Source organism: Nannobrachium achirus (assembly GCF_963921795.1).
Source record: "Nannobrachium achirus genome assembly, chromosome: 7".
Classification (NCBI taxonomy): domain Eukaryota; kingdom Metazoa; phylum Chordata; class Actinopteri; order Myctophiformes; family Myctophidae; genus Nannobrachium; species Nannobrachium achirus.
In genome coordinates, this window is record NC_137816.1 from 49,664,652 (window position 1) to 49,689,794 (window position 25,143).

The 25,143-nt window shown below is 41.6% G+C and overlaps 1 protein-coding gene across 1 annotated transcript in view; it reads right to left on the reverse strand.

Annotated features, from left to right (window-relative positions):
• The window catches only part of LOC308288818 (protein TANC1-like), a gene marked incomplete at both ends in the record, with an annotated part of 72,126 nt that overhangs the window by 10,339 nt on the left and 36,644 nt on the right, over positions 1–25,143 (reverse strand). The window contains 8 exons of the mRNA XM_080730295.1: positions 13,545–13,626; positions 14,064–14,279; positions 16,538–16,774; positions 17,549–17,671; positions 19,337–19,445; positions 20,100–20,203; positions 21,171–21,371; positions 22,697–23,005. Coding sequence (XP_080586421.1) covers positions 13,545–13,626; positions 14,064–14,279; positions 16,538–16,774; positions 17,549–17,671; positions 19,337–19,445; positions 20,100–20,203; positions 21,171–21,371; positions 22,697–23,005 — 1,381 coding nt within the window. The remainder of the gene's footprint in view (positions 1–13,544; positions 13,627–14,063; positions 14,280–16,537; positions 16,775–17,548; positions 17,672–19,336; positions 19,446–20,099; positions 20,204–21,170; positions 21,372–22,696; positions 23,006–25,143) is intronic.

Here is a 25,143-nt window from a genome sequence, read left to right on the forward strand (position 1 = left end):
TGCTTTCCCTTGAACTCTATAAATCAAATCTTGACCATCAGGTCAAGATGTGTCAGATCCTGTGTCTAGGTGGGACATGACCTTTGATACAATCTAAATGAATGCTCTCAATTGGGGTAGATATTAGGCTTTCGGTCATCAGGCAAAAGCTCTGAGCTACCTCTGCTACACTTGAAAAACAGGAGATGAAAGCAGGTCATGTTGTCCTCTTACCTCTTAGCACTCTTCAGAAATCATTACATAAACAAGACTGTGATTCATGGTACTGCACGCATCTGGCTGATAGTATACGCATCAGTAAACAAGGAATATAGCACTGCCACTTGAAGGCAGCATGACAAACAATAAAAGGAGTCACACCACCAAGCCACTTAAAGACTGATCATTTTCAGCATCTTTAAACACCTTGTGAATTGTCATAAATGTCCTGGTGTTAGTCATCTCGAAGTTTATGGCACTAGGGAATTGCACTGTGAATTAAAATGCCTCCAGTGGTTGAAACCAATAAATACACAAAGTGCTAACAGTGTTAATTAAGCAACTATAGTCATAGTTACCTTAATTTTTTCACACAACCCTATTACATGTAGTACACCTTAAAGAGGACATTATACTGTATATTTAATAGGCATTTGTGTGCTGTTCGAAGGGTAAGAGACAATTGATGCCACCAATTTTCAACTGCCTCATACTTTCAAATATTGGACATAATTCATTGAATAAACATGGACTCTAATCACTGGAACCGGAAGTAAAATAATGAAATCACTGTTCTGAAACGTATCGAAGATATAGGCCTACTCGTAAGACGCTGAGGTCGCACCACAGTGATGTGGACATCAGGGATGTGGACATCAGGGATCTCCATACAGTATATGTGCATAAAAGGGCTTTGTTCCCCTGGCATCAAAGGGATCTCCATATCTCCATATATGGGCATAAAAGGGCTTTGTTCCCCTGGCATCACAGGGATCTCCATATCTCCATATATGGGCATAAAAGGGCTTTGTTCCCCTGGCATCACAGGGATCTCCATATCTCCATAAATGGGCATAAAAGGGATTTGTTCCCCTTGGCATCACAGGGTTCTCTCTAACAGGGCATCATTAATATTGATGACATCAGGGAACTCCATATATGGGCATAAAAGGGATTCTGTTAGTGTGACATCACAGTGAAGCCAGAGCGTGATATCAGAGCGGCAAACCCATTCTGGTAGAGTGGTACTCCGTTACAAGTAAAAGTCCGGAATTCAAAATGTACTTGAGTAAAAGTATGAAAGTGTTGGCATCAAAATGTACTTACCGGTAAGTACCAAAAGTAAAAGTACAAAATGTTTGAAAATAGCAGATCTGTGAGCTTGTAGATCTGCTATATAGCCTAGATATAAAATAGGGCTAAAGTGGATTAATGTATGTTTTATAATATTCTAATTCATATCTGAAAAGTAACTAGTAACTCAAGTTTTCAAATAATTGTAGTGGAGTAAAAGTACAATATTTGGATCTGAGATGTAATGGAGTAGAAGTAAAAGTATTGGAAATTGGAAATACTCAAGTAAAGTACAAATACTTCAAAGGTGTACTTGAAATGAGTACAGTTCTTAAGTAAATGTACTTAGTCACTTTACACCACTGGTCATATTGGGGGTGAACTACTCCTTTAAGAAGATCTTTCCAGTTTGCTTTGTCTTGATCTCATTGCAACGCTGGTAGGAAATGTGTAATCATGTTATACTGTCTCTAATGGTGCTATTTTTTCTAATATGCTTTTACAAGACGGGTCTAACAGTATCGGAGAGCTGGCCTATAACTTATCACTGAGGCAAAGGTAGGACAATCCAATAATAGCTGTTTTCTCTGCACATAATGCACCGATGATTTTCCATCTCTGCTCAAAATAATGATCATAACTCGGAGCTATAATACACTCTCAGTAGCAAATTCACAATGAATGGATTACGGATCCTGATAGCACCATGAATTGCACATCAATCGCACCCGCTATCTGTCCCATCTCAAGGCCCAATTCACAAAAAATATTGTGCTAATCACGCTGATGACATGTATTACTGTATGGTATTAATTTATGCTACTGTATGTTAATTGAATACATAGGACCACAATGGAAACAAGTCCCTATGACTTTTTTGTGTTTTAGCCATATCTTACTGTACTGCACCACACGCTATTTACATTTCTGACCAATAAAGTATTCAATCAATAAATCAATAAACACATTATCTATTATCTGTTCTTTCTACTCTGGAAGTTATTACCCTGCCCTTTGATCATGATTTATGTCCTTTTTTTCAGCATTTCTTTTGGCATGGCTATTCCTGATAGTTATGTTGACAGAGGGAGAGAGACAGGAAAGGCAAGAAACTCCCACCAGCAGGTCGTCACAAGGGAGTGAGCTTGTATATCTTCTCTTGTATAAGTTCTCGACAACTTTCAAAATAATGCGTAATAATGCGTTCCCAGTCTAAATGGGTTAAACCCCCTCCCCCTATGAAGAACATTCAAGGGGGGCCCGCAGTGAATCCTTGTACCCAGGGCCCAGAATTTGGTGCGACACCCCTGCCCACCAGGATATGTCCTTGAACTCCCACATGAAGCAAAGCAAAAACCTGGCACATATTGTCTCAAAAAGATACAGAAAAACAAGTCCACAAATGTGTTGCCTCCAGGCTGGATTATTGTGATTCCTTATTATATCAGGCTGTCCCAACAAGTATCTAAAGGCTTTCCAGCTGATCCAGAACGCGGCTGCACATGTACTGACCAGAACTAGGAAAAGATCATATTAGCTTTTCTGCACTGGCTCCCTGTTAAATCCAGAATATAATTTAACATCCTGGGGTAAAGTCTCATTCCCTACTTGGACTGCACAATCCATCAGATGTCCGAAACGATAGGGTGGGAATCTATTTGCAACCTACTGCATATAGAACTTAGAACTACAGACTCACTCTCTAAGTTCCGCCGTAGACTGAAGACTCACCTCTTCAGACTCCACCTAAACCTATAGCACTACTGTAACACTCCCCTTGTATTGATGTTGATGTACTGACATATTATCTTCTTATTGATGTATTACCTGCTTATTGTAAGTCGCTTTGGATTAAAAGCGTCTGCTAAATGCCTAAATTGTAAATTGTAATATAGTAGACATTTAAGAGATACAGCAGCAATGCGTGGGTCCGTAATTATAGAGCATCGCAGTGAGGTGTCGGAAGTAAACAGCCCATTCATTTTCACCATAGGGTTTTTCATTATCAGCCACAAAGTCGTAGCAATTCAATGTACACTTACCACTAGGCTGGTGGTTGTAAAATGGTTCTATATGCTCCTGTAGAACCCCCGAGTATCTATGCAATCACTCTAGTTTTAGTAAAAACACGTTTTAATCAAGATCGCACGGAGAAGAACTGCATTACCCATAGAGCATCGCAGTGAGGTGTCGGAAGCAAGCTGGCCGTTCATTTTTACTATAGGGTTTTTCATTATCAGCCACAAAGTCGTAGCAATTCAATGTACACTTACCACTAGGCTGGTGGTTGTAAAATGGTTCTATATGTTCCTGTAGAACCCCCGAGTATGTATGCAATCACTCTAGTTTTTGTAAAAACACGTTTTAATCAAGATCGCACGGAGAAGAACTGCATTTCCCATACTGCTAAACATGTACATCCGGTGAAATCGACGTCTGTGATTGGTCTAGCTTCTTCTTCTTTCACATATCTTGCGGTTACCGCGGAAGTAGCTACTGCTCCCTGTCTGCCCGGCAGATTATTGCACTTGCTCACGGAGCAGAACTCCGTGAGCAAGTGTCTTTCTTTTACAAATATGATGCACTGTTAAAGATGACGATAAGGGCGTCCACAGAGATGAAAATCACTACATGTCAGGCCATATGCTGGCCTGGATAACTAAACTGAGCGTGATTTAAGGGCTATATTTCAGGAAACAAGTGTCATTCGCAATGCATTCTGGGAGTGTAGTTTCTGCAATTAAAAAAAAAAAAAAATGATGTACACAGTCTTGTACCCTGCCATTTTTTCAGCTTTCTAATTAAATGTTGCATTAAAAAAAAAAAGAATATTGTCATGATTCCTCTCCAGCCGAGGTGGCTTTGTCCGAGGCTTAAAAACGTTTAAATAAATACTTTATGAAATGTCTATGGAAGAAATGAATGGGGAAAACGCTTCCGACACCAGAGTGAAGACGGGGTGGGGCTTCAACTGCGATGCTCTATACTGCTAAAAATGTACATCCGGTGAAATCGACGTCTGTGATTGGTCTAGCTTCTTCTTCTTTAATGTATCTTGCGGTTACCGCGGAAGTAGCTTACAGCCCCCTATGTCTTCCCGGCGGATTATTGCACTTCAGCAGAAATCCGTGAGCAAGTGTCTTTCTTTTACAAATATGATGCACTATGTTAAAGATGACGATAAGAGCGTCCACAGAGATGAAAATCACTACATCTCAGGCCATATGCTGGCCTGGATAACTAAACTGAGCGTGATTTAAGGGCTATATTTCAGGAAACAAGTGTCATTCGCAATGCATTCTGGGAGTGTAGTTTCTGCAATTTTAAAAATAATGATGTACACAGTCTTGTACCCTGCCATTTTTTCAGCTTTCTAATTAAATGTTGCATTAAAAAAAAAAGAATATTGTCATGATTCCTCTCCAGCCGAGGTGGCTTTGTCCGAGGCTTAAAAACGTTTAAATTAGTGCTGTCCAACGATTAAAATTTTTAATCGCGATTAATCGCATGATTTCTGTAGTTAATCGCGCGATTAATCGCATAATAAAAATATATATTTTTATTGGCTCAAACTTGCATAATATGTTGTGTATTTGGTGCAGGATGCATCCAAATAAATGTATTTTTTTAAAATAATTATACTATACTTTTATTATGTATCCAATACATTATAAACTCAATGTTATTTATTCCATTATATTATAAATTATAACCCCTCAGCACTACATAATTTAAGGCAGTGGTGGTTTTCAACCAGTGGTCCTTGAGGGGGTTCCAGCTAAACAGTGGTGTAAAGTAACTAGGTACATTTACTTAAGTACAATTTTTAGGTATTTGTACTTTACTTGAGTATTTCCAATTTTCCAATACTTTTACTTCTACTCCACTACATCTCAGATCGAAATATTGCACTTTTACTTCACTACATTTATTTGAAAACTTTAGTTACTAGTTACTTTTCAACACTTTCATACTTTTACATTTTGAATTCTGGGCTTTTATAATTGAAACAGAGTATCGATACATTGTAGTATTGGTTTTACTCAAGTAAAATATGTGAGTACTTTTTCCACCACTGCAGCTAAATGATGGAGAGTTGGTAAACCAAATGGACCCTTATAGATCTTTCACTCTTATTTTGGGGGTCTGGGAGAATAAATCTAATCAAATGGTGGTCTGTGGCTCAAATGCTGACTAAATAACTAACACACACACACACACACACACACACACACACACACACACACACACACACACACACACACACACACACACACACCATTTCGTTCCTACAGTGTTCAGCTGGGGGCTGCCGCTAACATACAGTAGCCTACTACAGACAGTAGTCCTGGCTATCTGGAGGCTAACTGTTAGCGAACTTGCTAACTGCAGGGGAAGGTTGCATCCTAAAGGCACCTGTAGATGAGTAATTCCACTGTGTTTTTCATCATTCATTCAACCCAGCTTCCAGACAAACACACACACTCATGGTCTCACACACTACAGTGAGCTTGAGCTCCGTTCCTGACTTTGAGCTGAGCTGAGCTCTGCTCTGGGTCTGGGCTCACCAAGCTAATGTTGACAAATGACAGATGCAGAGCACATAGGGAGCGCTACGGAAGCCTCAAAGGTTACAAAAAAAAGGCAAAAAAAAAAATAATTTTAACGCTGTTAATAGGCTAGTGCGTTAACTCGTTAATAACGCGTTATTTTGGACACCATTAGTTTAAATAAATACTTTATGAAATGTCTATGGAAGAAATGAATGGGGAAAACGCTTCTGACACCAGAGTGAAGACGGGGTGGGGCTTCAACTGCGATACTCTATACTGCTAAAAATGTACATCCGGTGAAATCGACGTCTGTGATTGGTCTAGCTTCTTCTTCTTTAATGTATCTTGCGGTTACCGCGGAAGTAGCTTACAGCCCCCTGTCTTCCCGGCGGATTATTGCACTTCAGCAGAAATCCGTGAGCGAGTGTCTTTCTTTTACAAATATGATGCACTATGTTAAAGATGACGATAAGAGCGTCCACAGAGATGAAAATCACTACATCTCAGGCCATATGCTGGCCTGGATAATTTAACTGAGCGTGATTTAAGGGATATATTTCAGGAAACAAGTGTCATTCGCAATGCATTCTGGGAGTGTAGTTTCCGCAATTTTTACAATAATGATGTACACAGTCTTGTACCCTGCCCTTTTTCAGCTTTCTAATTAATCGTTGCATTAAAAAAATATATATATTGTCATGATTCCTCACCAGCCGAGGTGGCTTTGTCCGAGGCTTAAAAACGTTTAAATAAATACTTTATGAAATGTCTATGGAAGAAATGAATGAGGAAAACGCTTCCGACCCCAGAGTGAAGACGGGGTGGGGCTTCAACTGCGATGCTCTATAGCCAACTGAGATCAGGTACTCTCTGGAGAGGGTTGTTAAAGGTGATACACCATGCATTTAAAAAGTATTTATGTCATGTCCCAAAAACGTTTTTCAAAAGGTTTGAGGCTAAATTATACCACTCCTGAATAGAGAGCCTCTCTCATTTTTGAATGGCTCTCAGAGCATTTTCAGCTGCAGTTCCACCTTTGGCCTGAACTGCGCCAACCCCCCCCCCCCCCCCCCCCCCCCCAAATAAAAAATCTTCAAAAACAGCCGTCGCTGACGTCAGCAAATTTGGACAGCCTGTTTTGAGAACCCGTGGGATGCTTTTAACCTCCGCCTTCCCAAAACCAGAGAAAGACACAACGGTCAGAAATGGGACTTTGTGAGGATAGAAGGTGCTAGTGGGACCCCAAAAAAAGGTTTTAAAATAGGAAAAGTGAAATTTCATGGTGTATCACCTTTAAATGACATACGTTCTGACAAACACATCTATGTAGAGACATTGTAGGCAAACAAAAAAATTATCCAAGGCACACCATTCATTTGAGATAATTAAAAGGCCTTTATTGTTGCATGGCTGCAACATACAGTCATTTCGGTTTATGTTGTATTTTTACGTCTGCCTGATGTACCTGCCTACAGTGTCTCAGAGGAAAGTAACTTAAAAGTATAGTTGACCCCCAAAATGACTTTTTTTTCTATCGATTGCTCACCCCATGGAGACTTCAATTCATGGATATGTTTTTGACGCATTCCTAAAGGGCCATTTATAGTTACGTATGGTTGATTTCGTGTACGTTTGGGGGTGAGAGAGAACGTACGGTAATTGCGTCAATATGCATAGTTCCGTATGGTCTCTGTGTTACATATGGTTCAATAAAGCCTATGTACATACTGTATCCACTATGGCACCCAAATGCATCTTCCCAATGAGCAAATACATAGCGGCTACATTGTTGACAGAGATGTTTATAGGCACCCTTGGATACACTCGGATTGAACGACCTGCAGAAAACAATCTCCCATCGGCGCTAGTCACTGTGCTGTCTGGGTATATTATATAAAAAGGATTGGAGAATGGATGAGCGTGGACACGCAGTGCTGTTACTATAGCGGTATAAGCGACCGCCTAGTGCGCAATCTCAAGGGGGGTGCCGCCGACAGTTAATGAGCCACCCAAACCGACCAAAACCGACTAAAAACACCCAAAACCCGCAAGAATCGCGTGCGCGGGAGTGGAGAGAGCAGGCGCATTCGAGAGAGCTGGCAGAGAGCGCTGATTAGGCTGGCAGCGGGTCTGCGACCTGGCCTGTTCACTGTTCAGCGTGTTGGTTACTTTGTTTCTTTCTTTCTTTTTTTTTAATGCCCACGGCAATGCATGAGGTCACTTCCACATACGAAATGGAGACCAGAAAAAAGACGAAACATTTCTCCCTCACTACTGCCCCCACGGTTGACAAAAGTTCGCCACGGGTAGTTCATGTGTACGTACGTTTTTATCGGTTTTAATCCGTCAGGTTGGGTGTTGTCCGTAAGGTTACGGAGAAAGACAATTACGTACGGACCTACGGAGCAACCGGATTAAATCACTCTCCCCCTCCGTTTCTTGTGTATTCCTGCGGTCCTTATGTACTACTATGCACAGAGATGGGCAGTATTTGAAATACATGTATTTGAAATACAGTACGTATTTGAAATACTTTTTTGTATTTTGTAATTTGTATTTGGCTGGGATGGGAAAAAATGATGTAATTTGTATCAAAATACTTTCTGGTCTAGTATTTTCTGTATTTTAAAATACAAAATACTTTTTTTAATGTAATTTATTCTGAAATTAACACAATTAAAACATTTACACAGGTGGAATAAATAAATACAACATTTTATCAGAGGTCAGAGGTCTCTACTCTCTTCCAGGCCGGGTTGCCTAACAAGGCCTGAAAAATGAATCATAGCCACGTAGCGTCTACAACGCCTGCTGTGTAGACGCGTCGCCATGGGAACCAAAAAGTTCAGCTAAAGGGGTGGGACCCCTTCGCCGGCGGCTGTTTGCTTAATGATTTGGAAGTAGAAACGGGCTCCTTAAATTCCCCAATATGTACACACCAGTGTCTCTTTCTTGTCTTGTAGACAACGGTGTCTTTTGTAGAGATTATCAGCTATACATGCCTTACCCCTTATCGATGTGAACTTCTTTGCCTTTGTTTTACTATTTTTAAAAACATTTTAAAATACTTCAAATAGCCGATGTACATCGGCATGTTGTGACCTATTTGAAATATTCAAAAATATTTTTGAAATGAGTTAAAAATGGCAAAAAGGTTTAGGGATAAGCCATGGCAGGAGTGAGATGCCAATCATAGTCAACCGGAATGTAATCCAAAACATCGAGCGCTACATCTTGATCAAATGATTATGATTACAGATATGGTGTACCATTTTAAGGGTTAGGATGATTTTGAAATGCAGACTATCTGCAGTGAAATCTCAGCCCTGCACAAATCAAACTTACTGCATTGGTCATGGGTCATCAACCCCTGGGCTTGTGATGGACATTTTCCTCAAAATATATTTTTGCCACGGACATACAAAAGGAGTGGTCAGTAATATTACCATGAATAAGTAGACATGATGGAGAACACATGCTGTGTTTTTAAAGAGGGAGAGTGGTTAGTCATCCCTTTGAACTTTCTTTCTTCTTTTTTTTAAGTAGGAAAGCTGAGAGAGGTGTAGATGGAGCAATTTATAATCCATTTTCAAAAATTGCTTTAAAAGTCAATGTATTATTGTTATTATTTCCATGGTCATCTCTGAACCTTTTACTACTTTCACTTTCTAATTTTTCCAAAGTGATGGCTTTGAACTTTTCAAAGCACTAAAGGCAATTAGAGAAGAGATGTCATATTGACATCATCCACATTATTCATTTACTTAAAAAACCTGGGCTCTTTATTAGAGTGTTAATGTCAAAGGGCATTTGAGAAACGCAGCTCTTAAACTGTTCAGATCATTCATTGGCTTGGAAGACATTTTTTGGTATGGTTTTCTGCAATGGCGTTTCTGGGTGAACTGGCACCAGTGGCCAGTGGTTCTCAAAGTCCAGGGGTCCTTGAGCGGGTATTAATAAGCAAAATTGCTTTATATCATAAAAACATGTTTAACAACTTTAAATCTATTTTATACTTCAGCATACAACAATGGACAGCAGGCATTGTGATGAGAATGCCTATTGTGAATATGAACAGTGTGGAATCTGTGCATAATCCAATATCATGACAAGTGACTTGCAAGCCACTGTATACTGTAGTATTTTTATTTTTGAAATAGAAGATTTGAAGGGGACATGGACAAACGGACACATTGATGACCCCTGGCATTACATTGGTTTAAAGATGGGGACGTAAAAGTTCAGAGGGCTCTATTTTCATCCATGGCTCAGTGGCGTGATATGGATTTTAGAAGTGTGGGTCCTCTAAATTCATGACGTCATGCAAGCACACTGTTTATATTAATTAGTGTGTGCATATGAGGCGCGCTTGCGTGCAGCAAAATAAGTGTGGGCTCGCCGAGCCCACGCAAGCATATGGCATCTCACCCCTGCCATGGCTTATCCCTAAACCTTTTTGCCATTTTTAACTAATTTCAAAAATATTTTTGAATATTTCAAATAGCTCACAACATGCCGATGTACATCGGCTATTTCAAGTATTTTAAAATGTTTTTAAAAATAGTAAAACAAAGGCAAAGAAGTTCACATCGATAAGGGGTAAGGCATGTATAGCTGAGAATCTCAACAAAAGACACTGTTGTCTACAAGAGAAGAAAGAGACACTGGTGTGTACATATTGGGGAATTTAAGGAGCCCGTTTCTACTTCCAAATCATTAAGCAAACAGCCGCCGGCGAAGGGGTCCCACCCCTTTAGCTGAACTCTTTGGTTCCCATGGCGACGCGTCTACACAGCAGGCGTTGTAGACGCTACGTGGAAAGTTACTGTAGCTCCTGCCGTAGTAGAGACGGTCGCAACGGCGGCAGGTTTATCTATCGAGCTCTGATCATTTCCGGCTGCCGTTGTCATCTGCCGTAGCCGTACAAAGCTTAAATTGGCTATTGACAAGAAAGAGACTGAGGAGAAAGTGGTAGAGTCAGAGTCAGTTCTCAGACATTCTGACGGGCAATTAAATTAATATTTGGCAATCAATCTATGAATTTACTAATCTTTGCATCGATTTTTATTAAATGTATTCTCATGCATTTTCAAAATACAAAATACGTATTTGTATCTCAAATACATTTCTCAGACCAGTATTTCTATTTTGTATGTTGATACATTCTTTGATACAGTATTTGTATTTTGTATCAAAATACTTTTTGATGTATTTTCGCCAATCTCTGACTATGCATGGTACTTAACCCTTTTAGTGCCACTTGGGGGCGCCAAAGTCACTCCATAAGCGAGCGCTGCAACAGACAGGGACCCACGTGGCAGTGACGCGCGTGTACATGTTTGTGCTTGTGATGAGAAGGACCCGGATGAAATGGCTACAGATAGCTATAGGCTGATAGCTCATTTAGAAGATAGATATTCGGCGATTTAAGCCGTAAATAAAACGTTCAAGCTAAGATTAGAACACAGTTCAGAGAAAATGCTCTCTAAAGATGTGACTTTGTATTGGATTCGGCGGCGCGATGCGGCAGCGTTTCCCGATTACGGGCCGGTGGAAAGGGCTTTCGGTCGGCGGCCTAGATTTTAAATTTAGAGCCAGGCTTGGTGCGGCCTCGGATTATTTTATGAAAAAAAGCCGGACTAGTTCGGGATAGGCACACTGGAATACGTCGCACCGCCGACAGTGAGCATTCAGTGAACATTGGGGGGGGGGGGGGGTCTAAACTTTATTTTAAACCATTTTCAATGGAATAAATCGTTGGACCATCTAAAATGGCTCGTTGGAAAGCGCTGGACGAGCAGCTCAGGGTGAGTAAAAAAAAAAAAAAAAAGATTTTGCCGAAGAAAAGCCGAAGTTGTTCGGGATATAGGCACTAAATGAGTTAAAGGTGATACACCATGAAAATTCACTTTTCCTATTTTAAAACCTTTTTTTGGGGTCCCACTAGCACCTTCTATTCTCACAAAGTCCCATTTCAGACCGTTGTGTCTTTCTCTGGTTTTGGGAAGGTGGAGGTTAAAAGCATCCCACGGGTTCTCAAAACAGGCTGTCCAGATTTGCTGCCGTTTGTGATGTCATAAACGGACGTTTTTGAAGAAAACGGGGGGGGGGCAGTTCAGGCCAAAGGTGGTACTGCAGCTGAAAATGCTCTGAGAGCCATTCAAAAATGAGAGGCTCTCTATTCAGGAGTGGTAATTTAGCCTCAAACCTTTTGAAAAACGTTTTTTGGGACATAAACATCACATTATTGGCTTAGGAATGCGGCAAAAACAAAAAAGGATCTATTATGCCTTTAAACTAACCCGTCTGTATGTTATTGTATATCTCTGCTGTCGGGCCGAAACCTCCTAACTCCAAAATGTAATTTTTTTGGGAAAATTAGCTCAAGTGGAGTTAGGAGGTTTTGACCGAAGGGCTTTTTACTATACTTTTCATTGGTTCAATATTATTTTAACCAACACATAGACGTAAAGGGTGTTCAATTCAATAGCACATATTTATGAAAAAAAGAGTTGGCCAATCGGGTGGAGTTAGCTGGTTTGGCAGAAATGTGGAGTTAGGAGGTTTTGTCCCAAGCACTTTTTACTACTTTCCATTGGTTCAATATTATTTTAACCAACACTCAGATGTAAAGGGTGTTCAATAGCCCTGATTTATGCCAAAAAAATCTAAAACCTCAAAAATGGAGTTAAGAGGTTTTGGCCAGACAGTGACGACAGTACTTGAATATTGATAGTAAAAGTATTCAAGGTGGTCAGATTAGCCTAATTTTACAAGATGGCCTAATGTGAGCAGACAAAAAACGCACATCAGGCTCACAACATACACACGATGGTCACATATTATAGGCACATTCCTGGACTGGTTAGCAATGGTGTTTGTGGATTGGGATGTTTTTGCAATGAGGCTCATTTGAATAGAAAATGGCTGATTTTGCACAAAATGTATTCATATTGCCTCATTTAAATATGTGCAAATAGCACCCGAGCACAGGGACACCATTTGCTTGGCAGTGCAGTTATGGGTGCATTTCACCCTTTGCAGGTGCTTTGAGAATAAAACATTTGTATTATTTTTCCACATTTAGTGGCAACGCAATTCTTTTGTGAAATTCCCCCTCAGACTGATGTAATAATAATAATACCAAAACCTCCACCAGCTGTCTGTCAGTCAGTCTGTCAGTCTGTCCATCACGTCACACTTTTCCCCTACTCATATTTCCGCCACCATTGCCCCTATCCATGCCAAACTTTGCACACACACTCCTCCCCTCATTTCTCACATGCCCCTCTTCTAGCGCCACCATGAGGCCGATTCTTGCAAAACACATTTTTGGACACTGCTCCTACAGATGTTGCCCTAAAATCACGAAAAGCGGTACACAGTATCTCTAAAGTCATGTCATCAACATGGATCTGTCCCATTTCCCATATTCCCTCCTGATTGGCTACCATTGCCCTCTAAAGTTTGTTTATGCGACCTGACGGTCACTTATCTCCCGATTAGGGAGTCTTACTGGTACTAATACTAATACTAATACTAATACTGATGTAATTCCTGTTGTAATAACATTCATTCATTGAAGATAAGTCATTTAGTCAGGAGTACTGTATGGCTGAAATGTAAGCCATGATGCCCTTGAACATGAGTGTTCAGCCACATACAAGGGTAGGATGAGGTGAGAAAGCTAAATTTGTCTGACCGATATGGGATACGCACCTGTTTCCCCCCAGAGAGAGTCATGAGAATCCATCTGCACAGCCAGCTGTTCATCATTCAGCTCTAGCAAGCTCTTCACCACCTGCAGGGAAACACAATATCGTCACTGTCGGGCAGAAACCTCGTATCTCCAAGTTTCAAATTTGTACGTTTTTTGAAAAGTAAAGCCCTGCTTCTTCATACAAGGCCGTCGCACAAAAGTAGTGAAAACAGCCGATCTACAAGCACACAACGCCTCGCACCGCGAGGCGTTGTGTGCTTGTAGATCGGCTGTTTTCACTAGTTTAGTTCATTTTTAAAATGATAAATACAAAACGAACGGTTTTGGATATACAAGGTTTCCACCCGACAACAACGATATGGGAGGCTGCTATGCAACGGGCTCAGTCCTCACTAGGAGGAACACATCCACACACCATGGCAGCTGTAAGTAGCTTGAAACACACCTTGGCTGTCAACGTCTACAATGCATGGAAATGTCACATCAACGAGGAACCTCTGTTTAATCAGATACGGTACCTGTGTGTGTCCCACGCTAGAGGCAGCCGTGATTGCCTGCTGTACGGCCTGCCTCTTTGTGATTGGTGGTGTTTCACTGTTGGACTCTTGTTGTGGGGAGTCACTTGGATTCTGGGGTCCCCAGTCCTGGCCCAGCAAAGGGTTGATGACTTCCGCATGGCCCCTCAGTCCAGCGTGGACCAGGGCACACTGACCGTTCTTATCAACATGGTCCACCTGGCACACAGAGGCACACACAGATTTGATAGTACTTTATTTTAAATGTAAAGTGCATTGTAAATAAAATGTATTATTATTATTATAGTACTCGTGTCTGTAGCTACAAGTCCATTAGTGCTCTGTTTTATTGAATTACATGTGGTGTAACAATTGAGTACCTGAGACGAAAAACAGTCTACATTTAAACATTTTGAATATAGATATTTTTTTGATTTACCAGACTGTAAACCACAAACTTTTTTAATCTGTTAAATTCTTAATGCACTCCCCCCTCATTTTGTTGAATTAGATTTTTTTTACTTGACCCATATATATTAGGAATTATAAGACATAATACTTATGGAAAGTGGAAAAACAGTATATCTCCAACCGTTTGTGGAACAACAGTATAAGTCTGTACAAGAAATATTCAGCAGACAAAGGGAGCAGATGACATTAAAACAGACAATTGAACAAAATGAGGGGGGAGTGCATTAACAATTTAACAGATTAAAAAATACTAGTTTGTGGTTTACAGTCTGGTAAATCAAAAAATATCTATATTAAAAAATAAATAAATATGGACTTAGACTGTTATTCGTCTCAGGTACTCAACTGATCATACTCAGATGGTGGCCATTTTGCACTGATGTCATACTTGGAGGTTGGGAACCCCACAGGCGTGAGGCTAGAAATCCAGCCTCCCATCCAGGCTCCCTAGTACTATTAGTTAGTAGTACTATTATTGTGTAGAGTTCAAGTTCAAGTTTTGTGTGATAATTTATTTGTTTAATCACTTCCAATTTCACTTGTTTGTCCTGTATTCTGTATGATTTCTCTCCGCTGATTGGATGAAATTGGTATCCCAACCTGAAAATGTATTTTCCGTTTACTAAACAGCTGGAGAAACAGGAACACCCCTGTTACTGAACTGTAGCAATGATTGTTATCAGAATACAGAGAATATTTAACATTTATTTTAACAAAAATAAATATCACTTTCTGACAGAATAATTTAATGTTGGGTACTCACCGATACCAAGTACGAGTACAAGCACTTTCAATAATAATAATAAAAAAGAAAAAGGGTAGCATAAATATATAATAAAGGTTTACTATTCAATCATTACTAATGGCCTTGCAGTTGTTTAACAACCAAATGCACCCATCCCTTATGGGAATGATATGGAATGATATTGCTTATGAACACACTGCTGCCCATTTGCGTTGTGGGTAATGATGTTGCTTGTAAATCACAGCTCTTTCAGGGTCGTTTTTACTGAAAACAAATAGAACAGTGCAGTGCAGCGCACCTTTGAAGTACTGTGAACTGGCTGAAGGAAGGCACGCATTCAAGAAAGCAAAAGTAGGTCAAGGAGTGTGTTCCTGGCATCTGCAAGCTTCATCGGCGCAGAGTATTTTAACCTGCGTATCGTTGGCATATGTCACGGCCCCAGTCCAGCTGTGAGCCCCTTGAAATAATTCAGGGTTTCCCCCCGAGTATTAAGGTCAGAGGTGGACAAAGTACTCAAATTCTTTACTTAAATGTAAAAGTATCAATAATGCAATGTAGAAATACTCTGCTACAAGTAGAAGTTCGGAATTCAAAATTTACTTGAGTAAAAGTACAAAAGTATTTGTACCAAAATGTACTTAAAGGAGTAGTTCACCCCCAAAATGACCTTCTTTTAATTGATTACTCACACCATGAAGACTTGAGCTGAATAGTATTTTTTAGTTTTTTGTTGCATCCTAAGACAAAAAATGTATTACAATAAATGTACCCCGCCCCCATTGATTCCGGATGGGGACCCGAATGCATTTGGGTCCCCATCCGGAATCAATGGGGGTAAATTCACTATAATCAAATTTGTGTCTTAGGAATTCGACAAATACAAAAAAATATTATTGAACTTAAGGCTCCATGGCGTGAGTAATCAATAGAAAAAAGTCATTTTGGGGGTGAACTATTCCTTTAAAGTACCAAAAGTATAAGTACTCATTATGCAGAATTTCCTTATTCACAAGTTTTCCAATGAATAGAATGTATAACAATCCTTTGAAAATAGCCTAAAATGTTTTGATATTTAGTCGACTAAGACTAGACAAAAACAATTTCAGAAGACTAAGACAGGACTAAGACTAAGTGGTGTGTTATTCAAAAGACTAAGACTAAGACTAAATCAAAATTTGCATCACACTGGCCTTATCTCTCTCTCTCTCTCTCTCTCTCTCTCTCTCTCTCTCTCTCTCTCTCTCTCTCTCATCACACTGACCTTGGCCCCTCTCTTGCAGAGCAGGCTGACCAACGTGGGGTGTCCGGCGGCAGCGGCCAGACACAGAGGCGTCATCCCGCTGTCGGTGGTCCCGTCCACGGGCGCCCCCATCTCCAGCAGCAGAGCCACCATCTCCACGTGTCCCAGGTGGGCGTGGACCCCCAGGATGGGGGCGCGGCCCACCACCTCTGTGACCCAGGTCACGCTGGCCCCGCCTAGCATCAGCAGACGACTCACCTGCAAGGTCCATGACATGGATCAAATGTACTATGCATGTACTACTCTGTGTGTATTGTGTGTGTATTGTGTGAAAAAAAACCTTGTGGGGACAAATGTTAGTGTCCCACAAGGTGTTTAGGGGTTAGGTTAAGGGTTAGGGTTAGGGTTAGGGTTAGGGTTAAAAATGAATGGAATGTCCCCACAAATATAGTAGACTATGTGTAATGTCCCCACAAAGTAGTAATTGCAAACCTGTGTGTGTGTGTGTGTGTGTGTGTGTGTGTGTTACAGCAGTGGTTCCCTAGCTCCCGGCCTAGAGAGACTATGGGTTCGCCCGGGACCCAAACCAGTGAAAACAGCAGGTCTACAAGTGCACAACGAGTCGCTTTGTGGCGCGTTGTGAGCTTTTAGATCAGATATTTTTTTTTTTTTAAGATTTGTTTTTGGGCTTTTTATGCCTTTATTGATAGGATAGTAGACTGACAGGAAATGGGGAGAGAGATGGGGAATGACATGTGGCAAAGGTCGTCCGGATCGGGAATCGAACCGGCGACGCCAGCAGGCATCACAGCCTAGTATGTGGTATGCGCCTTGACCACCAGGCCAGCGGGTGCCCCAGATCAGATATTTTCACTACTTCTTGTTTGTTATTACTCATTTATGGAATTTCTAAGATTTGTTTATTTGTTTGTTTTAAAATGTATACACAATTATTTCTTTATTTATTTTATTCAAAGAAAAATACATATTTGGGAACAAGTGGGTTACAGCATGCATGTATGTAGTGTATACCTTGATGTTGGGTGTGTAGAGGTTCCTGAGGGAGGCCAGGGCAGCAGACAGGCTGTCTGTGCTGCAGTTCACCCACAAGGCCTGGAGAACACTGGAGGACACACCTGTCCTTTTACTCAGTCCCTGTGAGAGAGAGAGACAGACAGACAGAGAGAGAGAGAGAGAGAGAGAGAGAGAGAGAGAGAGAGAGAGAGAGAGAGAGAGAGAGAGAGAGAGAGAGAGAGAGAGAGAGAGAGAGACACAGAGAGACAGAGAGTGTGTCTGTGTGTGTATGGTTCAAGGTTCAAGGTTCAAGGTTGTACTTTATTGTTACATCTTTTGTATAGGTACGTAAGAGTAAAACATATTTTTGTTCGGCTTCCTTACAGACAATGCAGTGGTATATCTGTATATAAAATAAAGAAGAACAACAGAAAAAAACACACATCTAAAGATAAAAAAATAAGTAATAACAAGTAATAATGACTTAGGAAAGAAAGAGAGTGCAAAAGGCAAAAGAGCAAAGAGAATGAAAAAACATGTGCATAAAGTTTGGTGTATTGTATACACCAATGGCATTATTTTCCCATAGTAGCTACTGTAAACAACTTCACAGTGTGTTCTATGTGCAACAGGTCGGTATAATGGGGGTCTGTCATGTTTAGTCCATTGCCTATGACTCACGGTGTACTTGACATTTTCTGCCAACCATTTTCTGCCCCTTCAGTTTTGTGTCCTTAAAAAAAAAAAGAAGCCTTGAGGCCACAGCAGTGGCCTGTATTGCCCCAGCTAGTTTCACCGTCTTCTCCTCTGCCTCTTTCCTCTCAATATGTGTTTTTTAGACAGTGTCTTTTGTTGAGAGTCGGAATTCTTAAAAACCTTCTGAGCCCACTTCTAGAGCTGCACAATATATTGTTATCGTATCGTTATCTCGGTATGACCATGCGCAATATCAGTATCACAAAAGGCAACGCAATATATTGTTGCCGTTTGCGATCACTGATTTCAATTTCGCCCATATATTTAAATATATGGGTGATATTGAACTGATTTGTGATTTGCCATGATTTTGACTTAGCATGTTCATGTCAAGTCAAACAAGAGTAGACGCTTCAATATAAGAGCTTCCTAGCCTCCTATAGGAAAGTAAGCGTTTTACTTTCGGTCAGATAAATTCAAAATAAGAGTGAAACTGATTTAAATTTGTACAGTAATATCGTATATCGTATCGATATTGAAATATTTGGTTGGGAAACCCGGCCATTGACAATAATTGACTCTCCCAGGGGAGAGTCTGGGAGTTCTCCATAGACAACGCATTACGCGATGACGTAGTTACTCTCTTTGACTGACAGGTCCAGTCCGTAGTCATCAGCGCATCAAAACTTTGTCGGGAGAACATCAAATACGTCTTTTCCAGACAGAAATTCCAAAGGTGCAAACTATTGTTCGTTTTTAAGTTATGAGATGCCGTTGATTTCAGATAAAACTTCGCTTAATGCAGCTTTTATTTGCGATTTGTGAACTTGCGTCGGACATGGGGTCCGCCATGTTTGTTTACAAAATGCGAGAGCTGTAGCAGCCACTCGACCAATCAAGAGCGGTGCGAGAGATGTAGCAGCCACTCGACCAATCAGCGGTGTGAGGCGGGTTCGCTCGAAATGCAGCCTTTTGATTGGCAATTAGAAACCCAAGTTCTAATAAAGAGGCTCGATGGGAGGGACACCAGACCGAGAAAGGAAGCACATTGGTGATGACGTAGCTCGGGATGGCCTGCGAGGCTAGTACAGTATCAGAGTGCTCTAATACCTTGAATATGTGAGCCTTGAGGATGTGGTGCCCCAGTTCCATGGTCTGCTGGCGGTTCAACTTTCCCTCCTGTCTGGAGAACATGAAGGCCAGGAGAGCATGGCCGCTCCTAGAAACACACACACACACACACACACACACACACACACACACACACACACACACACACACACACACACACACACACACACACACACACACACACACACACACACACACACACACACACACACACACACACACACACTTCAATCATTTATTTATGTCCACATAAGAGATACAGTACAAGGACACAAATATTACAAGATGCTGTAAATAATGTACAGTCAGCAAATCCTGCACAAATATCCAATAACCACACACCATTCAAGGGTACATTCATGCTTAATTCAGTGTGGTATCAAGCTACAAAAATAGCTGTCCTCCAAGCTCACAATGCGTCGCAGCGCAACGCGTTGCGAGCTTGGAGGTCTGCTATTTTCGTTGTTTTCACCAAAAGGCCCTTTTCGAAATTTCAGACCCTGCCTCTCTAACATTCACTGCACGTCCCTGCACACACACACATGCACGGACGCACACGCACACGCGCACACACCCCTCAGTAACCGAGGCATATCAAACTGTCATGTCCTTGATGATGAAAATAATTGTATTACAAAGGACTCTAGAACAATTAGGGAACATACGGTGCCGTCGTTCAAAGAAATCGTCCCGTCTCTCACGATGACGCGTTGGACCTTTGATTTATATATCGTCCACTCACCGAGGATCGCAGAGGAAGTCGGTGCTCTCTCCCTCCGCCCTCCACACCAGCCACTCTCGGAACGACGGGTGACACAGCATGCGCGTGCCGTCCCTGCGCTTCACCTGCACCGTTCAATGACATTCACAATGTGACAGAAATAATAATAAAATAATGCGTCATTTGTCAGCGGTGCCACACCAACCTAAATGTAGGCCTCGCTAATTATTTTACATAATCGCAATTATTTAGTCATAATTGTCATAATCGTTTCCATGTTGAAAAATGTTCAAACATTTAAAAAAATAGTGGAAATAGCAGATCTACAAGCTCACAACGCGTCGCAATGTGACTCGTTGTCAGCTTGCAGATCGGCTATTTCCACTATCAACGTTGTTTTTTAAGTATAAAGTTGTGAAATATGTCCCTCATTTCTTTGCATATATGTGCAACAACCACAAAGCCTACATGCCAAACAGAGATGTAATTGTCAACGACAAAAACACAATTAAATCGTTAATCGTAATTATTTGAGTCACAATTAATCGTCATGAAAATGTCATAATCGGGGGGCGCCCGCTGGCCTACTGGTCCAGGCGCATACCACATAAGGCTTTGCCAGTTTGCCACATAGGCATTGATGACAGACGGCGTCGCCGGTTCGATTCCCGATCCGGACGACCTTTGCTGCGTGTCACTCCCCATCTCTCCCTGTCAGTCTACTGCCTGATAAAGGCATAAAAGCCCCAAAACAACTATTAAAAATCACACCCAATGTGAAGTGAGCGGTGGTCGTGCTTGCATAACGTCTTCAGACTAGGATTTGAGTCTAGGATGTACAGGGTAAGCTACACACACGTTTTGCTATGGCAAAACGCTGAGGAAAAAGGCTACAGACATACGACATATGACATCACTAGACAAACATGATGCTACATACACACATTTTACTATGGCAAAACGCTGAGGGAAAAGGCTACAGACACATGCACAGCCACGTATAGGAGCCGCTCAAAAAAAAAAAGTCATAATCGTGACAGCCCTATACCCTATCCCGAATACTGTCGGCCGTATTAAACCAAAGAGCCTCACCATGAAATCAGCCAGGACGTCCAGTCTCTCCTGGAAGTCTTTCCATTCCATCGTCCCCTTCACGCTCCCCGCGTTCAGGGCCCTGAACAGCTGCTCGTCGGTCAGCGGGTGCAGGGAGGCCAGCATCACGTTCAGCACGGGCTGCACCCGCTCAAAGGCCTCGCCGTCGGGGACGCTGACGCGGAACAACAGCAGGTAGACCTGAAGTAGACGTACAGTAAACACACCGTGTCTGACTTACCCCCCATTACTGAGTCAAGTAGGCCATATAGAAAGAAACATGTATCTTTTTGTATGTTTTTAGTTGGTGTTAAATGGCTTTTTAATTCTAGTCTACATACTGTACTGTACATAAGCAGTACAATCCTGATTATTAATTTAACTCTGAATGTGTGAGAATTGACCCGCAAGGGTCCGATAGGCTATGTGCACGGCAGCCATATTGGAGAGAAGTTGATTCTCTTCTCAGTTCCTTCAAAGGTGTTACCAATGATACTATAATGAAGGCTCTGTTCCATGTCATGTAGCACAGTGGTTCTCAAACCTTTTATTTCAAGGACCCCCATAACTCTGAGAGTGTACAAATGGAACCAAATGGACACTCATGGGTCCATTTGGTTCGTGTCCATTTGGTTCCATTTGCTCACTCTCAGAGTTAATACAAACCTTTTAAGGGGTCATTTGGAACCCCCAAGGAACCATGAGGGTCCCTGGATCACACTTTGAGACCCACTGGTGTAGCAGAGTGTTTCCAGTGAGCCACCATGCACAGAATCAGCACCCTGAATCTGTTTGACCAGAATGGAACAGGACCTTCATTAGCATTATAATATTGGTAACAACTGTGAAGGAAAGTGAGAAGAGACCCAAAAAGGCTGCTGTGTAGGGGTGTAATTGGGGTGTAACTGAATCGAAAAATCAATTTGAATTTGTATTGATCTACTATATCGTTTGCAAAAGCAAAATATGGTACCGCTTTGGCTTTGTATCGTATCGCATCGTTTTAAAATGCGGTACTCGATATCGAATCGTTTTGCAATGCAAATAATTGATTGTATGGAATTCGTGAATGTAGTTGTGCCTTGTATTTGGCAATTTTAAGAAGGAAAATGAAAAAGAGGGGTCTAATTACATATAGCTACTCTTGGTCTATCGATACATGTGTGTAATCTCTGTGTTCATGTCAAGGTGGATTTGTCCATATTATGTGTTTAAATATAATGTCCATGTATTTGCTAGATAATCACAGCGTTTACTTCCATAATAATATATTTTTTACACGTTTTACTCAGATTTCATTTATTTGCTAAATAGTTACTATATCGATTTTAAATCATTGAATCGAATCGAATCCTATCGTATCGCCATGAATGAAACAATATCGTGCATGTATCGTATCGTCAACCATGTATCGTGATGCGTATCGTATCGCTGTTAAAATGTATCGTTACACCCCATACTGCTGTGCATATAGCCTAGCATAGTGTTTTGCTGTGCACTTGATATATCTCACGGACAGGCCTAACCTCTGCCAGCGAGACCGGCACCACCATGTAGTTTCCTCCTTTCAGTTCCAGGTAGCCGCCGTGAAACAGGTCCAGGGTCAGCTGAAGGTACAGAATGGAGCCGTTACTGCGCGTTGTCAGGTGGCTGCTGAACTTACTGATGAGCAGCAGGTCAGGGGCGGAGCCTGTGGGCGTGGTGACGTTGGTGGCGATCTGTGGGCTGCCGCCGACCCGGTGGTGGATGTAGTCACTGAGGTCAGAGCCCAGGTCACTGTTGTCGGGCAGGATGTCCAGGGATATGCCGGAGAAGGGAAGGAGAGTGGTGATTTCCTGTAGAATACACACACATTCACATTCGGCATCATCAGTCATGTTCAGCCTCTATCAAGAAAAGAAAAGAAATGACAGATATTTACAAGGGCATATTCGCTTAGAACACACAAGGAGCCAATCTAATGGCTATCCTTTATTCCAGTGGTTCTCAACCTGTGGGTCGGGACCATGGGGTGGTCCCCAAATTATTAAGTCCCCAGATGATATGGGGCGGCATAGCTCAGGGGTAGAGAAACTGGTATTAGAGCACGAAGGGTATAAATCCCGAAGGGTTCCCAGTTCGAATCCGGGCTCCCCCTGAGTTAATGTCGAAGGGTCCTTGGGCAAGACTCTGAACCCCTAATTGCCTCCGGTGAGTAGGTTGGTGCCTTGCATGGCTTCCTCCGCCACCGGTGTATGAATGTGTGTGTGAATGGGTGAATGTAATGCACAATCTATGTAAAGCGCTTTGGATTAAAAGCGCTATATAAATGCACCATTTACCATTTACCATTTACCATGATTAATTTAATGTGCAACATAGTTTTTTCACTCAACAGTAAACAGACCAACATAAAGTTTAAGTGTATAGAGGGTATCTGCACATTTCTAAAGTGACAATTTAAGGACTTTTTAATACCTCTAAAATGACAAATTAAACATTGGTCAAATTGTCAAATATTAGATGCAGAAATTGTGAAAATAGACGATCTATGCATGCTCACAACGCCTCGCAACGCGAGGCGTTGTGAGCATGTAGACCTGCTATTTCACAATAGAACTGTGTTATACAAAATGTAATGCCTCAACTTTTAGTGCTTGTCAGGGTGGGGGGGGTCCCCAGTTAAAATATGATTATTTTTGGGGTTGCGGCCTGAAAAGGTTGAGAACCACTGATTTATTCTGCAATAACCCAAAATGAGCACAGAGCAATGGAGCAGAGAAATGTAGAATGTGACAGTGACTAAAGATCCATTCCATATTGCTTACAGGCTTCGCTCAGATTCACATCGCATCTCCTCACTAACCATCTGCCTTCACACAGCACAAGCCAAACTCAGCTATGATGAATCATAAAACCCTACATCATTGTTAGCGCTTTTGCTTGTCATCCCAAGCAAAAGAGCTAGAGCTTTTGCTTTTTTCCTTTTGGAGGGGTTATTGTAATTAACTGTAATTAACCCTCTAACCGTTTCAAACTGTCCACAACTTATCTGAGCTGTTATGGGAAAGTTGGCAGCGTAGATTAGCAAATCATGAGAACATGATGGGGGGACTAATTAGGGTGATGAGAACACAGCAGGGTGGGGTTGTTCATGGTTAAAAAAGAAAATTCATCTTGTTTAGTTTTAGTTGTAATTTATCATTTTAATTTATGTAATCGTATTACATTCACAATATATGCTGACAATGGACATTCATTGAAATGGAACTCAACTGATGTGCAATGTGGTCCACAGTAAAACCCGCAGTGTTAATTGGCATTTGGAGACCTGGCAATGGTGTGGGGCAGATGTGGATACGGCTCAGTGGGATTAGCAACCAGATTGAGGAAGTGCGTGCCAGCCAGGGCAGCCTGCCCTGCATCAGACCAGCTAGCACATATGTCAAACTCAAGGCCCGGGGGCCAAATCAGGCCCGTGATTGAATTATCTTCGGCCCGCGGGATGATATTTAAATACTATTAAAACTGGCCCACTGGCCACTGGTATTGCACATGCAATGCCTTGGATTCGAACCAAGGTCTCCCGCATGAAAGTCCAACATCTTACCCATCAGACCAAAGGGATATCCCTATGGACTGGGGGAGATATTAGACTTTTGATGCCATCAGGCTGAGGCAGTGAGTCACTCTGTTACACACACGTGCATTGCGTGCACACACAGTGCATTGACGTGTATCGAGGGCCTGTGACCGCAAGCCCGCGTTTAAATAAACATTGAACCAGTCTGGCCCTCGACTTGTACCATTTTTTAAATTTTGGCCCCCTGTGCATTTGAGTTTGACATCCCTGAGCTAGACCTACGTCGCTAAGATCCATACAGCTGTACCAGAACACCATATACAACCATTGCATGATTGCCAAGAATGTGGATCAGACAAGGAATTTGTATTGGTGTTGCAGAGACACTGAACATAAGACCAGTAAGACGCT